General features: G+C 35.4%; 2 protein-coding genes across 5 annotated transcripts; one reads left to right on the top strand and one right to left on the bottom strand.

Annotated features, from left to right (window-relative positions):
• Positions 1–205: 205 nt before the first annotated feature.
• On the top strand, positions 206–9,552 carry LOC110459935 (DDB1- and CUL4-associated factor 7). Of its 2 annotated transcripts, XM_021512451.1 has the most exons (10): positions 206–302; positions 633–751; positions 1,698–1,865; positions 3,096–3,197; positions 3,570–3,671; positions 4,288–4,401; positions 4,876–5,008; positions 5,643–5,794; positions 6,203–6,320; positions 7,079–9,552. In XM_021512451.1, the coding sequence occupies exons 2-10, from the start codon at positions 716–718 to the stop codon at positions 7,249–7,251; spliced, it is 1,098 nt and encodes a 365-aa protein (XP_021368126.1). In that variant the 5' UTR covers positions 206–302; positions 633–715; the 3' UTR covers positions 7,252–9,552. The 2 variants fall into 2 exon arrangements, with proteins under 2 accessions (XP_021368126.1, XP_021368127.1); XM_021512452.1 differs by lacking the exon at positions 633–751.
• A 337-nt stretch (positions 9,553–9,889) lies between these two features.
• On the bottom strand, positions 9,890–16,786 carry LOC110459961 (UPF0160 protein MYG1, mitochondrial-like). 3 transcript variants are annotated; one of them, XM_021512534.1, is made up of 8 exons: positions 16,690–16,786; positions 14,760–14,952; positions 13,830–13,925; positions 12,797–13,027; positions 12,017–12,092; positions 11,669–11,791; positions 10,923–11,104; positions 9,890–10,426 (listed from the first exon to the last, which is right to left on the bottom strand). In XM_021512534.1, exons 1-8 carry the CDS (start codon positions 16,721–16,723, stop codon positions 10,249–10,251), a joined length of 1,113 nt encoding a protein of 370 aa, XP_021368209.1. In that variant the 5' UTR covers positions 16,724–16,786; the 3' UTR covers positions 9,890–10,248. The 3 variants fall into 3 exon arrangements, with proteins under 3 accessions (XP_021368209.1, XP_021368211.1, XP_021368210.1); XM_021512536.1 differs by having other exon boundaries at positions 14,760–14,912; positions 16,690–16,741; XM_021512535.1 differs by lacking the exon at positions 16,690–16,786 and adding an exon at positions 15,933–16,016.
• Positions 16,787–22,678: the final 5,892 nt, after the last annotated feature.

Here is a 22,678-nt window from a genome sequence, read left to right as displayed (position 1 = left end):
GCTAAAGATATTCAAGCGCGTTGAAAACGTCGAGCGACTATTTACAATTCGAGGTTTGTCGTAAACAAAGACATTAAAAATTAGAATGAATGAAAAATAAATATATTTACACCACATTTAAATAAATCCATTCGTTAATATTTAACTAGACGAAAAATGATAATGAGATAAATAGAGGACGTGCTTACCTCAGTGTCGTAAACTAAGCACTAGACCAGTTGTTGATACTTTGTGAAAACGGTATCGAAATATTTTTATTGTGACAAAAACATAATAGCGTCTTTTCTAGGTACAAAAAGCAGGTAATAGTATAGAATTTTGATCTTTTGTTGATATGACGTTCGGATAATATCTTTATCAAATAGCAGTTAATCATATAATATGTGTTTATGAGTGAAGGCCTATCAATGCCACTGCACATAACCCGATAACATTTTATATTCTGTCTATAATAATTTGATATTGATTCTAACAATTTTGTTTGTATATAATCATAATATTTTGTAAGTGGTGATCGTTAAATATTGTTATTTCTTTTTTTCTTGTTGCAAATAATTATACAAGCCCAGGGCTCATCCTGTATATAATAATTAATATAGTCAATTGCACCCACTGTTTATTTATCTTTACAGACATAAAACGGTGGCATTGAAACTGCTACAGAAAATTCTGCAGCAGCACATATGAGCCACTTCTCCACATCACTCTACCAAAAATGCGGAATATTGGCTCCGACATAAACAAGTCCAGGGTGAGCCCTGTATATATATACAGATTATATCGCCTACAGTGCGGTAATCTGTAATATCATCAGTGGATCCGGGTTTTCACTCTAAATCCAGTTTGCAATTTCGCACTATGGGTCATTTCGCCCTAAATCCAATTCGCACTGTGGGTTGTTTCGCCCTAAATCCAATTTGCTCTTTGGGTCGTTTCGCCCTATAAATCCAGTTTGCCAAACCATTGTTTTTAAGTTATGAATATCAATTTAAATGTATTTGATGATTAATAAAAACTTAATCCAAATTTCCAGGGGGGATTTCCATGTGGGGGAAAATTGAGGGAAATGGTGATAAAACATGATTTTTAAAGAAAATTCCCAGGGTGGGGGTGTCCTGAAGCCCAAAAAAAACTCTGGATCTGCCACTGATTTGCATTAGTATTGGGGTTTTGTTCCTTATACAGCCATGTCAGCCATTCTGTTTAATACCTTCCTGGAATGCTGTGGTTTTGATCGAAATGGGTGCATTATAAATGAGTAAAATGTACTGTGTAATTATTAAAAGGTATTTTGTTATTAGAGGATTGGAAACTGAATTAGCTTGACATTGACATTAATGGAAAAAATGAAAAGATTGATGGTTTTATTAATGACATCTGTAACTTGTTGTATCACTGTTTCAGAATTCTAATATTATGGTCCTATGACATCTTCCCTTGTATTAACTAATAACATTCACACGATGTAGTAAGTTTTAATATCATTTCTTTGATAAACATTTAATTCATCAAATGAATTTTCAGATTACATTGCCTATCAGGATCATCATATAGATATATATATGTATAACATTTCAACATCAACTTTTTTGAATCACAAATTCACGGTTAACGTTTTGTTTATGCACATCCTAGACAGTATAGATGTGTACAAAGATATATAGCTACATAATAAACTAAGTGCCTGACTACTGTAGGAATCGAGCACCATGTGTGCCCTGCCATCCTCGCAGCCTCCAACCAAGAGAAAGGAGATCTACAAATACGAGGCACCATGGACAGTGTACAGCATGAACTGGAGCATCCGGCCGGACAAGCGCTTCAGACTCGCCCTCGGAAGTTTTGTGGAGGAATACAACAACAAGGTGATCATTATATATACAGTGTGTGATTTCTAGCCCAGCAGACATAGTTTAAATAGTGTGTGATTTCTAGCCCAGCAGACATAGTTTAAATAGTGTGTGATTTCTAGCCCAGCAGACATAGTTTTAAAAGTGTGTGATTTGTATTCTCCCAGACAGTTTTAATAGTGTGTGATTTGTATCCTCTCAGACACCGTTTTAATAGGGTGTGATTTGTATCCTCCCAGACATAGTTTTAATAGTGTGTGATTTGTATTCTCCCAGACAGTTTTAATAGTGTGTGATTTGTATTCTCCCAGACATAGTTTTAATAGTGTGTGATTTGTATCCTCCCAGACATAGTTTTAATAGGGTGTGATTTGTATCCTCCCAGGCATAGTTTTAATAGGGTGTGATTTGTATCCTCCCAGACATAGTTTTAATAGTATGTGATTTGGATCCTCCCAGACATAGTTTTAATAGTGTGTGATTTGTAGCCTCCCAGACATAGTTTTAATAGTGTGTGATTTGTAGCCTCCCAGACATAGTTTTAATAGTGTGTGATTTGTAGCCTCCCAGACATAGTTTTAATAGTGTGTGATTTGTAGCCTCCCAGACATAGTTTTAATAGTGTGTGATTTGTATTCTCCCATACATAGTTTTAATAGTGTGTGATTTGTATCCTCCCAGACATAGTTTTAATAGTGTGTGATTTGTATCCTTCCAGACATAGTTTTAATAGTGTATGATTTGTATTCTCCCAGACATAGTTTTGACAGTGCCAGAAATGCATGTCTTGTTCTTTTTGACTGGACGGCTGGCAAGCACTGTAAAGCAACAAAAATGTGATGTCAAATGATTAATTTCTATATTTTCAATGATCATTTGTCAAAATCACAGACAAGGAAAATAATTAGTCTTTCTAGACCATTCTGGGAAATAGTTTTAATTTTGTTTTCTTATAATTTTACATGTCAAATTCATTTACTTATCAGCCTGACAACTCGTTACAGAGTATAACCCAACATATCTCTCCTACCTGTTACTTCCTAAACCCAAGTACCATAATTCTTAGCCCACCTATTGTTTAGGTCCCATAAGCAACGTTTTGAAAAAGTTGGAATTGTCCTTGTTGCATATCTGGAGATCTTAACGTAAATGTCCAGTGCATGAACCAACCATGGCATCTAAATATTTAATACTATATATTATTGTTTTTCTTTTTGTTGAATATTTGAGCTTTCTTGATCACAGGTTCAGATTGTCTCCCTTGATGAAGAAACATCTGAATTTACTTCAAAGAGCACATTTGATCACCCTTACCCAACTACCAAGATCATGTGGATACCAGACTCTGTAAGTGACACCATACACACACGCACCTGTCTTTAATGATTAACAGGAATGTCAATGTTACAACACACAAGTATTGAGGAAATGTTGTGTACATGTATGTGATATTAATAATGTAGATCTTCAGAAATTTCAGTATGCCTGCTGTCTGTTGTAGAACAATCTTTGTCCTAGAAATAGTCCAACAGATTTAATGCTGTACAAAACGAAAACAAAACATAAAAGTAAAGTTCTGATATCTTCTCTTTAGATGATTCTGATACAGGATTCCGGCTATGATGATTAACAGTTATCCCAATGCTTCAATTTTGTGTTCCTTGAACTAGACTGGTGTTACAGAAACATGTATTCACTGACTGATTATTGTTGTTACAGAAAGGGGTATTTCCTGACCTGCTGGCCACTAGCGGAGATTATCTACGAGTGTGGCGAGTCAGTAGTGACAATGATACACGATTAGAGTGCCTACTTAACAATGTAAGTTTTCCTTGTACAGTTCTCATTATTCTGAGATAAGCATCCTCTTTCCGTCGCTGATCTGGACATAAAATGAAAGCATCCTTTCTGTTGGGATGATGTGGACATACAACATAAGAGTCGTTTACTCTGGGTTGTTGAAGACATGCAAGGTTAGCAACTGAACATTATTTATCCTGGGCTGACGTAAGCAACTGAGCGTTATTTATCCTGGGCTGACATAGACATGTGAGTTTAGCAACTTAGCGTTATTTATTCTGGGCTGACGTAGACATGTGAGTTTAGCAACTTAGCGTTATTTATCCTGGGCTGACGTAGACATGTGAGGCTAGCAACTTAGCGTTATTTTTCTTGGGCTGACGTAGACATGTGAGTTTAGCAACTTAACGTTATTTATTCTGGGCTGACGTAGACATTATTAAATCCTTTCTGTGTGCCTAGAATGCCGAGAAGATGTTGTGACTACATAGTATTTCATTGGACCAGTCAACTTACTTAATACGACCTCAATAATAGTACTGTTACTATATGTTTAATCAAAGACATTGCTTCTTTTGAACTGTGTACAAATTGTTTAACTTCTTCACTTATTATTGGTGATGTTTTCTTATTTCAGAATAAAAATTCAGATTTCTGTGCTCCATTAACGTCATTTGACTGGAATGAAGTCGACCCTAACTTACTTGGAACCTCAAGTATAGACACAACCTGTACAATATGGGGCTTAGAGGTAAGTAGAACGTATCAGCTTATAAAACTAGGTAATGAATAAATATATATATATATATATATATACCACTTGAAAAATACAGAGTTGTGAATTTGATTAGAATTGGAAAAAAATATATTAACACTCGCGAAAAATAGGAAACCAGTGTACAACAATCCAGTGGCTGTAGTTGTAGGAATGAACCCAATAATTTGTAGTACATAAATCGCTGTTTAAAGATGGAACATATGAAATTTGTTATAGTCAAATTATTACATTTTACATACAAATTTCTTATTTTCCAACTTTCTAATAAAATAAGTAAATGCATTTTAAGCTGAACTGATGAAGTATTATATATTTTCATTTAAAAACATGTTTGGATTGGAATCTTAGTTTCTGCATCAGTCCAACGATTTGCATCAATTACAGCAATTAGAAGTTTGGTGTTGATTTCGATGATGTCTAACTAATCATTGTTAATCCTTGTTTCAGACGGGGCAGGTGTTGGGGCGCGTAAATGTCGTATCCGGCCACGTAAAAACACAGCTTATCGCACATGACAAGGAAGTTTATGATATCGCTTTCAGTCGAGCAGGAGGGGGGCGTGACATGTTTGCTAGTGTTGGTAAGTGAGGTGATGCACAATTTCCCTTTTGCATAAGACACATGTCCCATTTATATCATGTTGTCATAACCTAGAGATATCCCTACTAATTAAATTGTGTAAAGTTGTATGATAACTCTTAAGAGATGTCCGATGTAAGTCATGTGTAGTTGAAGGGAAACTCGAGACATGTCCCATGTAAATTAAGTGGAATCGTAAAATAACTCCTGAGATGTCCAATATAAGCTAAGAATGGTACTACATGTACAATACACATAGCTTGTTGCATATTCATGCTTTTATTTTCACATTCATTTAAAAAAGGGCACAAATTGACATCCATGTATTGTTTGAAGATAAAGGAATTCATCCAGGATTTTTTCATTTCCTACACACACAAAGTTGTGAATATATGAAATATCCCTTTTTGCCTTCTTGACTAATAAGATATTGTGAACAGCTTACTGGACGTCAGCCCGATTTGACTCATCATATAGGCAGAAGACAGTGTATGAGATTATATCTCAATGTAGTTGAAGCAAAATTTGCATCAAAATCAATTACATAGGTGTTAGAAATATTGGTGTGTACCCTGTAGTACCAGTTTCAGTGTATCGTTAGGGTATGATACACTTGTACTGACTTGCCTGTCCAGGTGCTGATGGCTCCGTGCGGATGTTTGACCTCCGACATCTAGAACATTCCACCATTATATATGAGGACCCGCAGCACCACCCCCTGCTGAGACTGGGCTGGAACAAACAGGACCCTAACTACCTAGCCACGATGGCCATGGACTCACTAGAGGTCAGTGTAAATACCAGGCAACGTGCTACAGACATGTCCACTCAAATTATGTCTCAGCTGTTAACCCTTTCACCACTGTAGACCATAATGGACTCATCCATACTCCATACCAATGCATGGTAGAGTCCAATAAAGTTACATAGGGATGAAAGGTTTTAACTGATGCTGGAACATTGAATAACACAATACAATGTCGGTAATCTAATATTGATTCATAAACTTTTCAAATAGATAGCAGAAAATCAAGTACATGTGATGTCACCTTATATAGAAATTGTCTGAACTGACACAGATAATTAGAATTAAAACAATTGACTTGTATCAAAGAGGATTTAAGCTCTTGCTATTAGATATTGTCCATAGGTTCAATATCACCAACAAATAAGGATGTATACTGATATACTTTAGGTGATAATACTGGATGTACGAGTACCATGTACGCCGGTGGCCAGACTCAATAACCACAGAGCCTGTGTGAATGGTATTGCCTGGGCTCCACATTCTAGTTGCCATATCTGTACTGCAGGTAAGTAATACATTTCTGTTATATTGGAGTTACTAGGATTTGGCATTTGACCCCTAGCTGTGACCTTTAGTTTAGGGCTTGAGTGTATTCATGACACCGTCTAGTCATAGGCTGAGGATGCACATATAAAAAAATGTTCATGAAATAATGTTTTGAAATAAACAACTGATGATTCAGAGAAGCATTAAAAGATTTGACCTTTTACTTCCTGCTGTGACCATGACTTTGGGGTGCAGAACTTTGAGTGATACATGACAACACCTTAGTCCTAGCTAGTCATCATGGATCTATCTCTTCTTCATAATTGCTCAGACTATTGAAACAATGCTATAACCTTATAGTATAGGCCTGCGAGTGTTACATCACACTATCTAGTCATGATGTATTCCGTCTTTTAGGTTTCACCAAAAACGCTCATAAGATTTTCAGAAAGCCTCCAATTTATTATTAAAAGTTTAAATGTGATATCCTTCACAGCTTTTAGCTGTCAGCCACTCATGTGATACTGTAAAATCATAAATTAAAAACAAAAATCCCCACGAAAACATACATTTGGTATGATATAGATAGGGGAAAATCAGAAAATTGAAATATAATGTCCTTGATGTATGAAAACCACGAAATTTTAACCCCGTGAAAACAAATGATTCTACAGTATCCAGTAAATACCTCACACTATTAATTTACTTTGTTGCTTTGTTTTATTTGACAATCAATACCTTACATTATTAATCTGCTCTGTTTCGTGTCTTTGACAGCTGATGACCACCAAGCACTGATATGGGATATCCAGTCAATGCCTCGGGCAATTGAGGATCCAATCCTGGCATACACGGCTGGGGGTGAAATCAACCAGACACAGTGGTCCTCCACACAGCCAGACTGGATCTCAATCTGTTACAATAACTGTCTCGAGATACTGCGCGTCTGAGACAGCTAGTGTTAGTTCTTTTTGGCAGCCAGTAGTGGCCATCAAGTGTGTATAAGTGGTCAGCACAAGCTAACATTGATACTGCCTAAGCAATCTCCGACAGCTCCTGTAGAGGTTCTGTCCATATATCTGTAGAAGTACGGGATCATCATCCTTTCAGATGGGGACACTCTACTACGTACTGGCGGGTTATGAACTTTACAGATTACCTCCTAAAATTCTGGCCAATATGCATGGCAGTGGTACCAATATCATTAATAGGAAACTTGATCTGTCAAACAGATTTCGCACGACAAGAAAATGATAAGTACTTGCCCACAATAAGTGTGAAAATGACTCAATTTAGTGTTTTTGTACAGGATAGCCATAGTATCAAACACTAGATAAATGATTAGTTTAAAGATCTTTTTCCTTAAACAAATATAACTTTGATTTCATCAGATATTTAAATTACAATGGAAACTTTTGAGACACTTTGTTTTAATAGGGAAAATAATACCAGAATCTTCAACTTTGTTTTAATAGGGAAAATAATACCAGAATCTTCAACTTTGTTTTAATAGGGAAAATAATACCAGAATCTTCATGCCAGAATTCAGTAGTATGTGTACTATAACGGAAAAGTTTGTTATTTCTGGAGGAAAATCCCAAGAATAACGTTTTCCTTGATTAATGAGACAAAAATTTATAACTTTTGTGGAATAGGATTATCCACAAAATGGCTGATTCAGTGTAAACATAGGTTCCCGTGTTCAGTAAATAGATTTCCAGAAGCTTGTATTCCAGTCAATAAGACTCTGTATCACTGAAACGTTTTCATGGTTTGATTGAATAATTTTAGGTACGTTGTACTATTGTAGAAGGCTGCATGTCTCCATAGTCATGTAAATATATATATATATTTCATCACATCCTCTTTCATACAATTGTCTATGTATGCTGACTAATCCCAAGTAACAATTGCATGTTTATAATTTCCATAATAGACAAGCTTTCTTTAAAAAAAGATATTTATACAAAAATGATCACTTGGACACTCATTTCAATTTTTATGAGGATTTAACATTTTTTTTACGTGTATGGCAGTGAATTCAATGCTGCTTTTTTTTAAAGTTATGTACATAATTTCATTTTCATTTTGTCAGTATTTATGTAATGATGTTCATTTTTTTTATTCTTAGGTTTCTGTCAAGTTAAAAATAAAAAAAAGGCCAAGAGTTTATATGTTCACAAAAATGTTCCGTTTTGGTGACTTTGTTTGGTAGAGGCAGAGAGGCCTCTGGTTGCCGATATAGTAGTTTTTATAAAGCCCTTATCTATTGTTGTTGTTTTGTCTTATTTATTAGTCGTAATTGAGCTGTTCTTCATAAAACCAAAAAACTTGAGAAGTCAGTTTTCAAAATGTGTATACTTTTTTTTTTAAGTATTTGTTGTATTTAAAAAACGTCTTTTATAAATACAGAAATTTTCTATCAGTACCAGGTACTGTAACAATAAAAGAAGCTGTAATATTTGTTGGTACTTTATACTCCTATTACTTCTAAAGGGCTTTTTGAAATCCACACAAATTTGTCTATGGCATAACACTTGTTTCTTATCTACACAAGTAGCAGTCATGTTACAGCATTGTGATCATGAAGATAAAAGTCTATGAAGGCCCAATTGTGTGTTTCACTAGAATGCATTATAGTAATCTCTTTTGATCACAGAAATATTCTTACTAATAACTCTAATGGCCAGTAGAGTTATGATATTCCAAACAAGTTTCATTTTTGCTGTATTTGCAGCTTGAAATTTGTGTTGCCATTTTGATACAAACTTTTTGTGAGAATAGAATTTTGTGAAACTAAACTTATTTTCAAAATCTGCAGTGTATTGTGTTTAACAGTATCAGGGCTGGGTTATATGATCAAAGCTCCCTTCCTTGTTCAGTTTACTGATATTAATTATCAGCTGAATAAAGTGAAAACATCGATTCTCCATTTCAATTTTAGCCTTGCGTGACATGCCATTTGAAAAATAAGCATTTTAGCATGGAACTATGATATACTCTTGAAATGCACTTAAATAAATAATAAAAAAGGGGAGATAAAATTTAGATGAAAATGCCAGATCCCCCAGACATAATCCTTTTGGAAACTGATACTTTGTGTTGTAGTTTAAAACTTTAGGAAAAGTTGAGTAATATTACAATTCATCAAGCTATATTATTTCCTAGAAAGTGTCAAATACATATTATCATGGACTCAATTCATTTCACAGTCATGTACTGGTGTTCATTAAAATGTCATTGAAATAAAAGAAATGTATTTGTTTGTTTATTTCAACTGTTAAATACTAGATGCTAGAAAGTTTACAACAATAGGAAGAAGACATTTTTGAGCAATTAACTGCTTTCAGTTGACAACCATAGTAAATATGCTTTTTGGAAATGACAAATTCCATGAAACCCGCTTTGTTTGTCTTCTGTTGGTATTCATATTGACTATGAACCAGGGAGTTTGTGAGAGAAATAAAACAGTGAAATGTGCAGACTCTTAAAAGGGAAACTTGTCTGCAGCATCGTTGAAACAACCTGATCAATCACTACCATCATCAAATAACAAAGCTTATCACAAATAATGACAAAGTAAGAAAAGGTTGTGAATTCATTTATTGATACAAGACAATAAGAAATAAATACGAAATGTGTATTCCGACAATGAAATGTGCTGTAAACCACAGATAAACGTATATGTCTATAAATGGAACATGACAATAATGACTGCCATGTACCAAATCAGTTACCTCTAATATCAGTTCTGAAACTTAAATGCAACAACGATCAACGTAGACAAAGATTCAACACCCTTGCTTGGCTGTCCTGCCAATGCTGTTTGAGATTACTTATTATCTATTTTATTGTTTCAACTAGATATTTCTTGTTATGGCGTTAGAAACATGCACCTACTGAAAAGAAATCCAGCTTGTTTGAGACAGTCTGTATTTAATTAAAATTTATGAGCCATTTTCATTCTGCTGTTTGAGACTCCTTCTGGCCATCTGAAGAGCACCTTCGTAAGTTTCATTCCCTCCAATAAATCCCCCAGCATGTACAAATATACAGCCAGGAATACCAGACTTTTCTGACAACTCGGCATCCCGTATTCCACGCCATTCCTCTAGGAGAGAAAGCCTGCAAAGTAAACAAAACCGTATTGAGTTATCAAAAGTTCCCCACTTCCTCAACATTTTAGTATCCAAAAAGAAGGCTGGTTTAATTTGTAACTCTGTATACTGGGAGTTGGGGCACAAGACCTGATTCAAGTAAGTGAGTCTGCAATGATCCAAAGAAGCATGTACGTATGGATTTGTATACAAAATTCTGGAATTGTTGGTGACAAAGCATAGGAGGTATTCCCTGGATAACGTGACGCTGAACAAAGGGCATGGATGGACAGACTGAGTGCAAGTCTGTAGTCCATACCGTTAGGGGTCTAACAAGCACACAGGAGTATTGATAAATTCCTTATTGTGACACAGTCGTCCAGTCATAATACATTGCATGTTCCTTATTTGGATACAGTTTATAATCATGTTATACAATACTCATCTCCTACTGTGACACTGTCTAGTCATGCTACAATACACGTTCCTCATCACAACCCTACCTGTCCTGGGAACAAATTTACCTGTTTTCAAAGGAGCCTATCTTGAGTGGAACACATTGTATCCTCCACTTCTGACTGTTGTCTGTGTATAAGACATATTTAAGTTTTGGTGACAGCTTCATTTCCTCCTCAATGTTGAACAGATGGTCCTTCCATGGACATCCACCGGACTTCAGGACAACAATCTCTCCACTGGGATCAACCTTGACAGAACGACGGATAGTTAACAACAAGACCTGATGAAGATATGTCTCCAGTTACATTATTTTATTTCATCTCACATTTAAAAAGAATAATGATATTGTCATTCAGATATCCTGCCAAACGAAACATAAAAGACAAACCAAATTTCCACGGTGGAGGGCAGGTGGACAGAATAATTGAGGTGCGGACGGCTGTTAAAACAAGAAGCCCAATGAGATTAATAGAATCTTCCCCTACCTTGAGGGTGTGATAGAGAAATCTCCAACCCGAGGAGTGATGTTTTTTTAAGTTTTTGTTTTTGGTATAAAGACAATAATCTGAGTATACGTATCTTCCTTGAATCAATTGTTTTGTTATTAACAGAACAAATAGAGGACCTGCAAACATAATCGAACATAAACACCACATTAACGAAACAAACTATACAATCCAAAACAGAAGATGTCTACACTGGAATCTTGTTAGTATGGACATTTAGAAAAATCAGTAATTCTATTCTAAACATTCTGTTGAGTAATGACAGTTGTATACTGGACAGTGTACTGATGGCATGCAGACAGTACCTCCATTCTCTCCTTAATGGCCTTTTCTATTAGCTCCCGGGCAGGAATCCACGCCTTTTTATAATACAGAACTCGGTCCAAAAACTCTGCTCCAACCATTTCATAAGCTTTTTTGAACTGGACCTAAAAACACGAACAACAATAATGGCAACCATAAAATCGTTACTTCATTTAGTAGCATAGGCATTTGTGAGAGATTGAATAACATTAAATGTAAGAAAATCTGGTCACCTGAAGGCAGGAGTTTAAATTTAGAAATCTTCTTTGCAATTAAACATGTAACAAGATCACTGATATTTATATTACCATGACAAAAGAGATAACAAAACTTCAATAATATTTACATACCTCCTCGTCAGCATCCTCATTCCAGTTCGGGTTGAGGTGTCGAACTCGATTGCTGATAGTTGTACTTATTTGGTACCTGAAATTTCCATATAAAAAAAGTTAAATTAAGTCCTTTCTTCTGTTTTAAAAACTTTCAAACATTACATACCCTGTTCATATTTTCCTAGCGAAACTTTCCCCCATTTGGTTCCACACTATATATTTACACTTTTATGTTTCCTATTAAACTATCTTCAATGTGGAAGTTTTTGCTAATATTGGTTTTGTAAATCTATGGAAACAATTTTATATTGCTTTAAGCTTGAAGAATCAAAATGCAAATTTTTTTTTGGCATTTTGACTCAAAATTTATCATTTATCAGATAACTTCCACGTTTCGCAGTAAATACACTGTTGTCATACTTTTTCCTAGACTATGCAGTATAACCCATTAGAATGAGGATATGACATTATGATGTCACAATGAAAACGATTATCATGAAGTCATGATTATGGTGTTGAAGATTTGATTATCACAGTCCGAGAAAACTTTGTCCCTCTGAATATTTATACATATTCCTGGTAATGAGATAAAAAGGCTCTTAGTTACCTTGAGAGATGGTCTAGTTGTGTGTAGGTCTATTCTACAGTTTCCCAATAGAGTAGAATCAACCTAAAATCCTACTACTGACAACCTACTTAACACATTTTTCCACTACAAAATTATAGGAATTTTTCAGATAGATAACTAATACTTCATCACTAAATATTACAGCTGAACAGCTAAGAGTTTTTACTTACCTTGCATCTCCATCAAACTGATTAATACCATTGTCCACAGCATCAATCTCCTCCACAAAGTTTTCATAAACTTTATCATAGACTATGTCCAAGACCGGGTCATCCCTGGCCAACTCTAGGATTTGCATCAGAACCTCGTGCCCGAAGTGAAGGTAGACCAGTCCAGCGCTGCTCAGTTTGGTATTCCAACTCTTTTTTGGAATTAAGCTGTTCATCGTTTCCTTGAAAGTCCTGATAGAGATCCATTATTATTGACATTATTACACATACAAATCTGTTTTTACACAGGCATCTATATCTGACGTAAAACATCTATTAAAACATATATATCCATTATTGTGCAATACCATACGCACAACTAGAATTAGTGTCTGATGTACGGAACATAACATCATAACATTTTATATATATCCATTATTGTGCATTAACAAACGAACAGATAGAATTTGTGTCCAATGTTTAACATTGATTTATAATATATAATGATCCTATTTTTCTGTATAACATCATATACTTATTACAATGTTAACAGATGCATCTCTTGCCAATTCCTATGATCAAGATCTGACATAATAAACAATTAGCAAACCTCATTTTCAATAGGTATAATAGAAGTGGAACCAAGTCCTGGATCTACATCCATCAAAATCTTATCAACCGAACGTGTAACACTCTAGACCCGACAGCCAACCCAACCAAACTGTCAAAAATATACAGCACTGTTATTTATGGCTAGAGTACTTTTGGAAAAAAACTTGGCTAAAAATAGGATTTTTTTCCCCATTTACACTGTAGCTACAGGTTCAATATCAAATACTTTGTGAAAGAAATGACAACGAATGTTTGATCAAGTTTCTCTGGTGACATTCCATTTGTGGTGTAAGAATCACACTTTATTGCATGCTGGAAGAAAATTATATTGATCAAACAAATCAATTTTGAAACGAAGTCTCTCTTATCCCAAGAGATATTTGAGGAAATCAATTCTATCCAAGGGTTTCCCTGAATTTGTTTTATAGCTTTTTTTATATACCTTTGGTGGTGGTCGAATCTGTTTTTATCTGGATCAAATATCCCTCCCACGTCCACAACTATATCACATGTGTCGAGCACTGCAGGGTCACGAGTTCTAAGAACAAAAGTTAACACATTTAAATAAACCAATCCTGTCTCCATTTTTTTACATAACAATGGTAAAATATATTCCATTATATTAAAAATCATCAGAATATCCCACGTGACTTATTAAGTATAATTTGCAAAATGTTATTGTTATGAAAGTTAAATGAATTAATATTTTCCAACAAATTTTATTAGCCATGCTTGCTTGATTTCATATTCATAATTCTTTTCTTTCCCAGACATTCCTTTAAATGTATTTATATATTAGAGTTGTCTTTCCTTGTGATCTTTGTACTGTACGGTTTGTCTTTCCTTGTGGTCTTAGTACTGTACGGTTTGTCTTTCCTTGTGGTCTTTGTACTAAAGGAAATGTGTTACCTTGAGATCTTTGTACTGTTAGAGTTGTCTTTCCTTGTGATCTTTGTACCATACAAATTGTCTTTCCTTGTTATGTTTGTACTGTAAGAGTTGTCTTTCTCTGTGATATTTGTAATTTAAAAGTTGTCTTTCCTTGTGATCTTTGTACCATAAGAATTGTCTTTCCTTGTGATCTTTGTACTGTATGGTTTCTTTCCTTGTGATCTTTGTACTGTAGGAAATGTGTTACCTTGAGATCTTTGTACTGTAAGAGTTTTCTTTCCTCATGATCTTGTAGTTTAAGAGTTGTCTTTCCTTGTGATCTTTGTACTGTAAGAATAGTTATCTCGAGATCTTTGTACTGTAAGAGTTGTCTTACCTTCTGATCTTTGTATTGTGAGATTTATCTTTCATTGTGATATTTGTACTGTGAGATGTATATAATTATCTTACAGTGATATTTGTACAGCAAGCTTTGCCTCACCTTGTAATCTGTGCATCTTTGTACTTTGGTAGTTGTCTGAGGAGGAAGCAGGCCAAGACCTCGTCACAATGGAAGGATCCATTGTGTGTTCCGATCTTCATGTCTACCCTGGCTTTCTTTGCTTGAGGACTACCAGCAGACATTTGTTTTACACCAGTGGTAAGTGAAGAGGATAACAACTTTAGCACCTTAGCTGCAATAAAAACAGTTGTATGCAAGGGAAAGAAAAAAAATCAATCAAGTGTCAAATCTATATTTGGCGTTTCCTTTTTTCCAGTATCGTATTGCTGGGTATTATTATAATCCTCTGATCAGTGTGTCAGGGACGACATGGTTTGATTTTGATGCTGAGGTAGTTGTGCGATCAGAAAGTAAAGGAAGTGTTTTCAGTCAGAAAGTAGTGTAAGAAGTTTGAATGTTATTGGCCCACTTGAGCTACTCACTTCAGTGCAGAAATTTCAACCAATTTCCTGTTCACAGTAACAGTAACCTTGACAATAACCTTCAGAAATATGAGAATCAGATACAAATGTCAAAATATTTTGCTCAATATATTTTTGTATTTTTGGACTGTAACGGTATCACAATATATACAGTATGTGCTATAAATAGAAAGGAACAAAAATTGGCCATGCAAAATAGTTTGGCATTGTTCATTGATGATGACAGAACTCGCTAGTTGTGATTTGGAGGAAAGGAAAGCGCATCACTACAAAATGAATGTCCTGGTAAAATTACAAACTTAACATTGCTGACAAATGTGAATCTCATTGCTCAAATTTATTCACCAATATCACCTTAACTCATTCACCCCTGAGATTTCATAATGGACTATTCCAACCCTTGAATTGTAAGAGTTCAAATGTGTCTTCAGGGGTGAATGATTTAAGGACTCAGAAACTGGTTATGGTGATGCAAAACATCATTGGAATGGCATTTTTTTTTTTTACCAAAAGTCGATTTAAACCCCCAAAGATATCAAATATATCTGAACATCATCATGTCTGCTTATAGGTCCAAGCATAGCTAATGTAACAAAGATGTTATAAATCTTCCCTACGATCTCCAGGAAAATAAACATTATCTGTCGTATTATTGTTAATTTGTTACAGGAAAGGGAAAATGCATGGCCAGAATTTGAACTCAATACCTCAAAATTCTAGACAGACGTACATTCTAATTGATTGAGCTACCTAGGCCTGGTCACCAGCAATTGACTCAATCCAGTGAATTAAAGGTGTCTGCACTGCCATTCTATCAAGCTGTACTTTACGACTATGTGACCTGCTGTCAACACACAGGGATATTTGAGACATTTGCACATCATCTGTTTACTGACAAAATTAACAGGAATTTTGCCTGGAGAGTGGAAAACCTTAGAATATTTTACTTATATCGAAACATACATAAATGTTCATTTGTGCTTAATACATTTTTTATCTTGCTCAAAATGAACCAATATCTGAAAAAACAATGATGCCTTTTTTCCTGACCAAGTGACTGTTTTTCTGTTTTATGTTGTTATATGTAAATGTTCATGTTCCTGTCTTGATAGAGGAGCAGATCGCCATGAAAGTTTGACAAATTTCTGTGTCTGCACTGTCGTTATTAATTCTTTGCCCACATATATATATGTTTATATATAGTTATTTCTAGCTAATTTGATCATATAACCAAGTCTAAACAAGTCCCTGTGGTCACCATCAGTCCAATATTAATTAAAATGACTTCCAAACACAAAAAGTAACAAAGCTCAATCGTTTGACAGATTCGAGAGAATCTAGATTTACATAGGCCTACCGTTGAAACTCCAACCACATGGGCTTGTATAGACTTATATGATAAAATTAGCTATATATGTATATCTAGCTAATTTTATCATGTAAGTCTATACAAGCCCATGTGTTCCAACCATAGTGAAAGTTCTTACCTGTCGATTTCCAACCACGCGCCAAACTGAGCATTCCAAAAACGCAGATCAACCTTTCCGGTTCAAAGTTGTTTCGCCCCAAAACCTGTCGTCGAAGGATCAGCTCGTCCTATTACGTTTTTGTAGTAAATGTACATATCAGACGATTTTATTGTCTGTACATATTTTTGGTTTCTACTGGGTATTCGAACACAAACACTTTGGGCACTTAGTTAACCCTAAATCAATTATAGAACAACTAAAGCATGAGAGGCAAACTGACCGATTGGCAATAGGGCGAAATGACTCGTCATCATCGGCCACATACGGTATCACTAAAACTCTTTGATTTGTAAAGGAATTTGGAATTTTAGAGGGAGACACTGACATATCAGATAAAAGATGAAAATGCTCTTTTTTGGTCATAAGTAGGCTTGTATAGAATTGTTCATTGCTCTACTTGTCCTTTGGGTTTTGAGTTTACCTATGTTGTAATTTCTTTCACAGATTTATGATTCTTGTTGGATTTACTTTTACTTTCGTTTTCACTTCTTGGATTTCGTTACACATGTCAAATACACATTAGCCAAGTGAGATTATGCCGTGGTACGGCGTCTGTCGTCCGTCCGTCATCCTGCGTCAATAATTTACTTTAAACAACTTCTTCTTAATAACCAAAATGTCTAGGGTGATGATATTTGGCAAGAAGCAAACTGGGATGAAGGGCTACCAAGTTTGTTAAAAAAAAATGACCTTCACCAATTTTCAAGGTCACAGGGGTCAAATATGTTGAAATATTAAAACAACTTCTACTGAATAACCAAAATGCATAGAGTGGTGATATATGGCCAGTAACATGCTGTGATGAAGGGCTACCAAGTTTGTTCAAATGAATGACCTTGACTTAAATTCAAGGTCACAAAGGTCAAATTTGTTTAAAACCTGTAAACAATTTCTTCTGAATAATTAAGAGTCTTAGTGTTATGATATTTGGCCAGTATCATGCTGGTATGAAAGGCCACGAAGTTTGTTCAAATGAATGACATTGACTTATATTCAAGGTCACAGGGGTCAAATATGTTAAAAACCTTTAAACAACTTCTTCTGAATAACCAATAGGCCTAGGATGATGGTATTGGGGCAGTAACATGCTAGGATGAAGGGCTACCAAGTTTGTTAAAATGAATGACCTTGACAAATATTCAAGGTCACAATGGTAAAATATGTTTAAAACCTTTGAACAACTTCTTCTCAATAACAGAGAGTCCTAGGATAATGATATTTGGCCAGTAACATGCTAGGATGAAGGGCTACCAAGTTTGTTCAAATGAATGACCTTTACCTATATTCAAGGTCACAGGGTTCAAATATGTTTAAAACCTTTTAACAACTTCTTCTAAATAACCAAAAGGCCTAGGATGATGCTATTTGGTCAATAGCATGCTGTGATAAAGGGCTTCCAAATTTGTTAAAATGCATAACTTTGACTTATATTCAAGGTCACAGTGGTCAAATTTGTTTAAAACCTTTAAACAACTTCTGAATAACTAAGAGGCCTAGTGTTATGATATTTTGCAAGTAGCATGCTGTGATGAAGGGCTACCAAGTTTGTTCATATGAATAACCTTGACAAATATCTAAGGTCACAATGGTGAAATATGTTTTAAACCTTTGAGCAACTTCTTCTCAATAACTGAAAGTTCTAGGATGATGATATTTGGCCAGTATCATGCTGGGATGAAGGGCTACCAGGTCTGTTCAATTGAATGACCTTGACATGTATTCAAGGTAACAGGTATCAAATATTCATCGTCTTTTTCAAGCTACTTCCCACAAAGCATATCAAGATTCTATGCTTATCCGTTCTTTAGAAGTAGTCGGATGAAGTTTTTGACCTATGTGACCTTGAAAGTATGACAAGGTCCTGTTTTGTTTTGCAAACTTTATCAAGATCCATTCCTTGAATGAATCATCCAGCAACATATCATGACTTTAGGCCTTTTGGTTTTTCAAAAGAATTTGTTGAATGAAAAAGTTGACAACAGACAGAAGACAGACACCATGCAATGTCATAAGCATAGGCTAATAATTAAGATTCCCACCAAATACAAACATGGCAAGCATGAAGATTTGTATACATTCATGCAAATAGTATTGACCCAAGAGTTGTGCCCTACCTAGAATTTAAGCCTTGAATCATAACATGAAAACAGTAGAACACAATCAAGCTACCAGGATCAGTTACAGGGGTCTGGCCTTACCCCTACATACTTGGCCCCTGTGTCATTACATAAAAACAATTGAGATCCCAATCCAATAACCACATTCATTGCTTGGCATAAAGCAACAAATACACTCATGCTTCCTCAATTGGCCCAACCCCTGGGGATTTAGTCTCCGAGATGATCATATATGGAGACACTTGGAATACCCACCCATTAACCATACATAGTAATACTGTGCATGATGAAACATACACTCATGGTACATGTACTAGGATTAGTTGTTGGGTCTGGTCTCGCCCCTGATGACTTACTCCCTGGGTCATAACTGGAAACAAGTCGAGATTCCCAACCTGTATCCATACAAACATTTGCTGGTCATTAAGATATGAACAATGTACCATGACTTAAGTCCTTTTTGTGTCGCCTGCAACGCAAGGCACCATATAGGTATTACTTTGTCAGCCTCACAAGGTTGCGTCATCCGAAACAAGGTTTCCATGCGATAACTTCGAGTTACCTTGGGTTGATTCACTGAACTGAAACTTGATACACATATTACATAACTCACCGTTGTCGACGTCATACCATTAGTCTTCGACTACTACATACCAATATAGCGTGAACGAGTTCGCAGTTCAGAAGTTTACATGCAGTTTTTGGTGGAGTTATGCCCCTTTTTTTGCCAAATTAGGGCATTGTGTAGTAAATGCAAAACTGTGATTGGACGGACTGTCACATGCTCCCGTACCTGGTTAGTATGTTGTCGGCATACTGTGATTGGAACACTTTTTTATTTTTTAATCAATTCCTTTCAAAATTTGTACAGTAATACTAGAAGCAATAATGTTCAACATTTATTACAGGTTTTTCTGTCGAGTTTCAACTTTCCACGTTTTGGCATATCACATTTAACATAGCAACGCTGTTAATCGTTTTTGCCGTTAATTTTTGCTTGTTTACGCGATAACTCCAGCCAAAACACTTTTCTCACTAAAAGCGCTGAGCAGGCGACACATCCACTCCTATGGAATTCTTGTTTTAGATGTTCTCGGCTTTCATTTCTTTTAATCTTTCAGTGATGAACAGTATTCAACAGGTTTTAGATTAAAATAGAATGACAGTTAAGGTGTGCCCTGGCCTCTTGTTCTTTATGTTACTCAAACCTCAGCATTTAATGTTCTGTATGTTTTATCAGTAATGACCTTAGAAGAGGTTATAAAGGCTTTCCTGTTTACTGAGTGTTATAACATATTACTCTTAGTGTTATATATCATTTTAGGATGTTGGGAATCCCTTCAAAGTTCATCAATGATTATTACTATTTCTTTAACGATTATTAATTGGTAATCAATCTGTCATAGAAAGAAAGGAAATACAATGTACCGTAAATCGGGACATTTCTACGCCGATTAATTTTTGCAGATTTCTTGAAAAAAGCTGTAGTTTCATTTTTACTGGTATATTATTTTTGCTAAATGGGGCTATGGGCAAAAATAGTCTGGCACTCTGATGTTAAATATTATTCTAGGGTTATTTTTTACAGTTGATAAATGTTTATGTATTTATATTGCATTTTATTTGTGAATTTGAATCTTGCACAAAATACGCAAAAATTGACCACAGTAAATATGTACATTTTGTACATCCAGATTCATAGTACTACACAAGCATTCATCAAAATGGATAAATGTTGTGCATGCATTTTTAAAAACATGTACCTAGCTATAATTATATAGGCAGAACTGTTGTTTTAATGCAGTTTATGGTAAAACTTTTAATATAATTGTTTAATCAACTTTCAGGTCTTAGTCAGCTGGTGCAAATGTTAGTCAAAGTAGTCAAACTCTGATTGATCATAGAAAATGATAATCAATTAATTCGAAAGAAAAATGACTATTCATCACTTAAATTGATTAATTTGAACATGATATTTTATCTGGGGGCAGAGGGGCGGGGCCCAGGTTTTAAATTGAAAATAAAATACCAGGTGAGCTATTAAGGCCCCTGGGCTTCTTGTTTTTTTCTAGTGCCTTGCTTGGCAATACCTGTCTTTTGGCCTTAGTGTTGAATGTTTGCCCAAAGGGGATACTAATGCAATCGGTTCTGTCCCCATGCTGAGACACACCAAAGTCCTTAAAAGTGGTAGTTATTCTCTGTTTAACATCCAGTGTCTAGAGTAATCACAACAACTGGTTTACCTGTTGTCAGTAAAATATGACCGGGTGGAATGCTGTGCTGGGTGCCTTAGGCATGGTATTTCAGTGAGGTAGCACTCAAAATCTGGCATCATTATTAATTAGGCCCCTTTCACTTTTTTTGCATTGTTTTTTTTTTAAAAACATCCTTGGCTTATCAGGTGAAATGTTGTAAGATTTATTTTAAGTTTAAGTAGCAAGGTTTATTCCATTAACGATAAATTAGATCTTGATGGATCTTGAAGCTGGTACAATCAAATTCAATACATCACAGGCTATCTTAATTTGAATTGTTACTTTTAGGCACTGGCAGGAGATGCAATGCATTATTGTACTGGGCATTTAACAATAAACTGGTTGTTTTAAATGGGACAGTACAGTTGTTGAAACAAACATATCTACAGGAATTCAATTATAAGACAACAATATCTTATAAATCATTTATTCATAAAAGCAATCAAATATCAGTCGAAAAACAATTGTTTAATATATAACAAATTTCAATTTTCTTTATTCTTATTCAAAAAGAAATACAATGTTGTGTACATTTAATAAATTTTCAAGATCATATTTTACTTCAAATCATACAATTTCGGATAGCGCCTGGTATTGCTGTACATGTATTCAAATATTGAAAATTACAAATGTAATGTGACATTACCAGTACAATACACACACATGTACAACAATGCACATTGCCAAATTATTTCTTTAAAACTATGCTTGGTTTAAACAAGAGGCCCATGGGCCTAAACGGTCACCTGAGTCTACAGTATTTATTTTTGTTGTTGAAATATGTACCAATTTGAGTAAAAAATAGTATAATGTTAACTTAACTTTGTCAGGACCATGAGCTGATCATTCCTAGACCAATTTTAAGTGAGATCGGCCTATTAGAACTTAGTAGCAAAATAGCGGCCATGGCAGCCAAATTGTATTTCTGATTGACCCGAAAAATAACAACACTTTGTCAGGACCATGAGGCGATCATTCCTACCAACTTTCAGTTCAATCGGTCCAGCAGAACTTGACTTTAAGTTTGAAATAGGTTTTCAAAATGGCGGCCGTGGCGGCCATATTGGATTTCTGATCGACCCGAAAAATAACAACACTTTGTCAGGACCATGAGGCGATCATTCCTACCAACTTTCAGTTCAATCGGTCCAGCAGAACTTGACTTTAAGTTTGAAATAGGTTTTCAAAATGGCGGCCGTGGCGGCCATATTGGATTTCTGATCGACCCGAAAAATAACAACACTTTGTCAGGACCATGAGGCGATCATTCCTACCAACTTTCAGTTCAATCGGTCCAGCAGAACTTGACTTTAAGTTTGAAATAGGTTTTCAAAATGGCGGCCGTGGCGGCCATATTGGATTTCTGATCGACCCGAAAAATAACAACACTTTGTCAGGACCATGAGGCGATCATTCCTACCAACTTTCAGTTCAATCGGCCCAGCAGAACTTGACTTTAAGTTTGAAATGTAAAATGTTAACGGACGACGGACGACGGACGACGGACGACGGACGACGACGGACGAAAACGGATAGCAATAGGTCACTTGAGCTAAAGCTCAGGTGACCTAAAAA

This window comes from Mizuhopecten yessoensis, unplaced genomic scaffold, assembly GCF_002113885.1.
Source record: "Mizuhopecten yessoensis strain PY_sf001 unplaced genomic scaffold, ASM211388v2 scaffold10275, whole genome shotgun sequence".
Taxonomy (NCBI): Eukaryota; Metazoa; Mollusca; class Bivalvia; order Pectinida; family Pectinidae; genus Mizuhopecten; species Mizuhopecten yessoensis.
The sequence above is the reverse complement of the archived record's forward strand: the minus strand, read 5'-3'. Positions and strand labels throughout refer to the sequence as shown.